The sequence below is a fragment of the Acanthisitta chloris genome, unplaced genomic scaffold, assembly GCF_000695815.1.
Source record: "Acanthisitta chloris isolate BGI_N310 unplaced genomic scaffold, ASM69581v1 scaffold39219, whole genome shotgun sequence".
In the NCBI taxonomy this organism is placed as follows: Eukaryota; Metazoa; Chordata; class Aves; order Passeriformes; family Acanthisittidae; genus Acanthisitta; species Acanthisitta chloris.
This window is the reverse complement of record NW_008693779.1, coordinates 9,962-15,393: the sequence shown is the minus strand read 5'-3', so window position 1 is coordinate 15,393 and position 5,432 is coordinate 9,962. Positions and strand designations below refer to the sequence as shown.

At 51.6% G+C, this 5,432-nt stretch overlaps 1 protein-coding gene across 1 annotated transcript in view; it reads left to right on the top strand.

Annotated features, from left to right (window-relative positions):
• Positions 1–3,807, top strand: part of LOC103810279 (zona pellucida sperm-binding protein 3-like) — a 5,347-nt gene extending 1,540 nt beyond the window's left edge. Inside the window, exons 3-11 of the mRNA XM_009083177.1 lie at positions 18–103; positions 918–1,036; positions 1,118–1,221; positions 1,365–1,542; positions 1,640–1,760; positions 2,142–2,233; positions 2,410–2,552; positions 2,700–2,789; positions 3,746–3,807. Of these exons, the coding sequence (XP_009081425.1) occupies positions 18–103; positions 918–1,036; positions 1,118–1,221; positions 1,365–1,542; positions 1,640–1,760; positions 2,142–2,233; positions 2,410–2,552; positions 2,700–2,789; positions 3,746–3,807 (995 nt within the window). The remainder of the gene's footprint in view (positions 1–17; positions 104–917; positions 1,037–1,117; positions 1,222–1,364; positions 1,543–1,639; positions 1,761–2,141; positions 2,234–2,409; positions 2,553–2,699; positions 2,790–3,745) is intronic.
• Positions 3,808–5,432: the final 1,625 nt, after the last annotated feature.

Below are 5,432 nucleotides of genomic sequence, written 5' to 3'. Positions count from 1 at the left end.
CCGGCCCCTGGCCTCAGCCTCCTGCCTGCCTGTGACCTGGAGCTCCTCTGAGAGCACAGTGACCTTCGTGGCTGGGCTGCACGAGTGTGGCAGCACCCTTAGGGTAAGGCTGGGGAGAGGCCTGGACCCCTAAGGTGGGTGATTGCCTCTTGGCTTGTACCCTGGTGCCTTGGCATGCTGAGATTGGTGCAGGTTTATGGTGTAGTTGGGCTCAGGGAATTGCTCCAAAGTTTTTCCTAGAGGCTGAACACCTCAGTCAAGGGCAGCAAGAGCTGTGCTGTCTTGTGTGAGCAGGGGGAGAGGAGCAGAGGGAGAGGAGCGTAGGAGCAGAGCTGAATACAGAGGTAGCTAATTTTTCCAGCACTATTCGTGCTGCTGCTGCCACCTCCAGGGTGGAACCCAGAAGACCTAGTGCTGGGGAGCCACTGTTCCTTACAGATATTTAACCTCAGGAGGCATCTGAGTGGTGCTTTCTGGGTGTAGTATGAGGCTACTTCACAGGAGACTTAAATTCGAAGTGGTCTCCCTCCTGGGAGAGGCTTGGGGGCCCACGAGGGTGAGCAGGTGCCCCTCCATGCTCCAGCCAGCAGATTGAATCCTCCTGAGCAGAAGTCACTCCCTGATATCCCAGGGACAGGTTTGTTCTGGAGCATGGAAACTAGAGTTCAGATAAGAACCAGCTTGAGAACCTCTGCATCCAGCTCTGCTGTCATCCTGGGACAGGCTGGAGCAGCTTCCCAGCCTGGGGTGTCCCTGCAGTGGGATAAGTGCCACTCACCTGCCTCCAGCACAAATGCTGCTGGATGAGGGACTGAGAAAATTCAGTGCTGAGTCTCTGGGCTTCAATGTGCTGCTCTGCATGTGGGGGCAAAAGAACAGACTCTTAATGAGTGGCTAACTGTCTTGTCTGTCCTCAGGTGACTCCTGATGCTCTAGTCTATACCACCAGTGTAAATTACAGCCCAATTCTTACTGGCAACCCTGTGGTGATCCGCAGCAGCCCTGCCATGGTTCCCATTGAGTGCCACTACCCCAGGTGAGCCAAGGCAGAGCAGTGCCAAACAAGCCCTTCTGCTGCCACAGAGAACCTAACTTTGGGCATTTCTCCTCTCCCCAGGAGGCATAACGTGAGCAGCAATGGTGTCAAGCCCACGTGGATGCCCTTTCGCTCCACCATGTCCTCTGAGGAGAAGCTGCCCTTCTCCCTGCGCCTCATGAATGGTAGGTTTGGGGTCAGGGTCTCCTCTGGTGGCTGTGTTTCCACTAGATGGTTCCCAAGGGCTTGTGCCTGTTGGGTTTTCCATGGGTGGAAGCAGTGAAGCCCTAGCCAACTTCCCATCCAAGAGTGACCTCTCTCCTTCCAGATGACTGGAGTGCTGAGAGAGCCTCCACTGTATTTCAACTGGGAGAGGTCCTCCATTTCCAAGCTGGTGTTGATGCAGATAACCATGTGCCTCTAAGGCTCTTTGTGGACAGTTGTGTGGCCACCCCAACCCCAGACAGGACCTCTTCTCCCCAGTATGCTTTCATTGACTTCAGTGGGTAAGAGCTGACAGTGCTTTTCATCAAAGACATCTTTCTGTAGGTTTATGGGGGTCTCTAACAGTGGGACCCTGCTGGCCTTTGTTTTTGTGTCCAGGTGCCTGGTGGATGGGCAGCTGGATGATGCCACCTCAACTTTCGTATCCCCAAGGCTCAGGCAAGATGTACTTCAGTTTGCAGTAGATGCATTCAAGTTTGCAGGAGACTCCAGCAACCTGGTAAATCCTTCCTATCTCAATTGACTCCCTTGGCTGGAGGAGAGTCTCATTCCATTAAGAAATTGAAAGTGGTTTTGTCTAGAATTACATTCCCAAGGCAACTGCCTTATAGCAATGTATGGATGAGGTCATCCTACATTACTGCTGCTGGATCATGGCCCTCTGAGCCAAGAATCTTCCTTGGAGACCAGTTCTGGTCAAGATAAGCCTTTCTGATGGGCTTTGCTAGCTGAATTCTTAAGTGACTTGGAGGAATCAGAGGGGCTTAAGCTGCCCTGGGGAATTGGTGCTCCTGTTGGGGGTCCCATTGGAGACCAAAATCGTGGTGCATGGGAAAGTCATGAAAGCAACTGGCAGCTGAACTCTGCTTGCCCTCTCCAGATCTACATCACCTGCCACCTGAAGGTCTCCCTGGCTGACCAAGCTCCAGACCCTCTGAACAAGGCTTGTTCCTTCAACAAAGCCATCAACCTGTGAGTAGCTGCAAGAGCAGCTTGGACAAGGGGGAGGAGTTTGGGCTTCCCACTTGGTGTGTCATCTCCCAGGGTTAGACACCTGGACTGGGAGGGTTTGGGTCTCTCCCAGTAGACCCCAAGGCACATGAGGGGTTCCTACCATAGAGTGGGCTGGTCACCAGGCTCTGTTCCAGCTGGATTCCTGTGGAAGGCACTCAAGATGTCTGCTCCTGCTGCCAGATGAGGAGTTGTGGCTTGGCCAGGGATTCCAGGAGGCTCCACGCTCCCTCCCGGTGGCCAGGAGGACGTGTCCCGAGAGAGCTGTCCTCCCAGCCTGGTATGTCACTTTTTCTATATCACCATCATGGTCAGAGCTGGGTGGTTGGAGCTGCCTCACTACCTGTTGGCTCCACTGTGTTTATCCAAGATTTGGAAGAGGTTGATGTTTCAATGAGTTGAGGTGCTCACAGGTCCTCTCTTCCAGATCCCTTGGAGACAGAAGCAGATGTTGTGGTTGGACCTCTCTTCATCCACAGCTGGCAGGATCACCTAGTTCAGAGGACACCTTCCCAAGGTATGGCAGAACCAGGGAATGGGGATGGCTTGGGGGGCAAGTCCTGGCTCTGGCCATAACCACCTCCTTACTTCTTCCCAGCTGCAGGTCACCTGTGGATGATTTTGGGCCTGGCTGCAGTTGCTGGGTTGGTTATCCTGCTTCTTGCTGTCCTAGGAGCTCGGACTGTCTGTTGGAAATCCAGCAACCCTGTTTGAAAGCTGAAACCAGTGCCTTCTGTTCCCTCCAACTGCTATTTTGGATTGGATAACTGGTGGGGAGAGAAGTCTTCCTGGAGAGACAGATGGATCAAATCTTAATGCTCACTTGAATTGTGCTGCTTTGTTTCCCTAATGCCAGCTTTATCTCCTTCTCCAGTCCTGCCCTCAGCAGAGCTTTGTACAGCCTTTCCCAGAGCACCTACTTGGGAACTGATATGGAAAATCCCTACTAAGATGCTCTCTTTGCATAGGACTGTGGAGTTGTGTTTAGTCTCCAAGCACTTTTAGTGTTCCATGGAGCTATGTGCATTTACTTCATGCTGGAAACTCAGTAAGTGAAGGATTCAATAAATCTTGGACCATACTCCCCTCCTGCCTGACTCTGGTTTGGGGAAGACCATCCAGTTCTGCTAGATGAGGAAGGGAGCACAGTTTGAGGAGCTGGGGGTTAGGCTTTTCTTGGGACAGATGGAGGCAGGAATTCCAATCCCAGCCCCAAGGACTGTTTACACATAGTTGTATTTAACAAGCCTTGGCTGAAATGGATAAACAGTCCTTGGGGTTGGGATTGGAATTTCTTCCTGTGTTTTCCCCCCCCTCTCAAAAGGGACTTTTTGACATGCCTGAGTCACACTTGGGTTTTTGGGTTTTTTTTCCTCCCACTGCTTGGAATTTGGGCTCTTCTACTTCCAGGAGTACCCATAATGGCAGCAAGATGGCCATGCCCCAAACCCAGGAGTTGTCACTCCCCCCTAGCTGGGAGAGGTTCCCTCTTCGGGCAGTGGTGGGAATGGGACCAGCTGAACCTTTTTGTCTAGTGAGGAGAAGGTTGTGTGGAGACCTCATAGAAACCTTTCAGTATCTGAAGGGCCTACAGGGAAGCCAGAGAGGGATTCTTTGTCAGGAACTGCAGTGACAGGACAAGGGGTAACACTGAAATTGAAGGAGGGAAAATTTAGGCTAGACATTAGGGAAAAGTTTTTCACTGTAAGAGTGCTGGGACACTGGCATAGGTTGCCCAGGGAGGCTGTGGCTGCCCCACCCCTGACAATGTTCAAAGCCTTGAGCAGCCTGTTGTGGTGGGAGGTGTTCCTGCCCAGTGCAGGGGGTTGGGACTGAATGATCTTTAAGCTCCATTCCAACCTCTAAAATCCTATGATTCTATGATCTCAGGCTGCTGTTAGTTGTTGGAGCAAATTCAGGGGCTTGATGCATAGAGAAGTGACACCTAGGAGGAGCTGGGACTTGCTTGCAACAGGCTTTGAGGGCAGGAGAGAAGTTCCCAAACCTCTTGTCCTGCTCCAGGGGAGTTGTCTTGGCAGCAGAGGAGAAGGAAGTGGTGTATTGTACAAGCCATGTCATCCAGCACCCTGGAGACCCCCAGCCAGAGTGCCTGGGATAAATGTCACTTTGCTCTATTTGGTACAGTGTGCCAAGCTGGACTTAAGGCTTTAGCTGACCTAAATCTTCTCTTGGAGAAGAAATATTTCCTCATTCACCTCCCAGGCCACAAGCTGTGGCTGCTGACATGTTAAACCTTCCCAGAATCAATTCCTTCTTCCTCAGCATCTTCTCCAGGTGTTCAGTGCCCTTACCATCCCTCGGCATGTATGCAGGGACAATCTCTGGTTTCCTGACACAGAAGGACCACTTGGCACAGCCTGAATACCTCCTCTGGGGCCAGGAAGGGAGGCAGACATTAGTCAAGTCTGGTTTACGAGGAAACTAGGGCTGGGGAATTGCTGCCTGGCTTTCCAGAGCACCCATCCCATTCCAGCAGCTCCTTCCTGGGCAGCATCCCCAGCAGTGGCCTTGCTATCTAATGAGAGATTTTTTTGACTTAAAATCCTGTGGGTTGGTGGCATTTTTTGGTTGGGGTTTTTTTTAAGGAAAAATGAGATGTGCTTTATGCAATGGAGGGGGAGCCCTGGATTTAGTGCTTTTCCCGTGCCCTAGGACTTTCTGGGTTCTGCCTCCTCCAAAAAAACTGATTTCACCCTCTTTCCCAGCTATGCTGATCCACAGTCAATGTCATGTTGTGCTTGGAATAAACTTAGGACAGCAGAAATCCCCTTTTCCATAGTGAAATGCCCCATCTTTCCATAGTCTGGGAGTATGTCTCCCTCTGGGATTCACCTTTGCTCATTTGAGCTGTGTAAAAATAAGGGGATCTACGAGCATTTATCCTCCTGTGGGATCAAGCCCTGGGTCCTAGAGACCCCCAAGCAAACCCCTGAGCTGTGGCTCTCTGGGGTGAGACCAGGCATCTCCTGTGGTCCTTGTGGCCAAGGACCCATCCAAGCAGACATTCTTCCCCCGGAGAGGAGCAGCCACTTATTTACTGATTCAACATCTCCTGCTGCTATTATCTCCCTGATGAAGCGGCTCAGCCTCTGGAATTCCTGGCATTTCCACCCAAGTGCCAGTTTCAAGGTATTTTAAA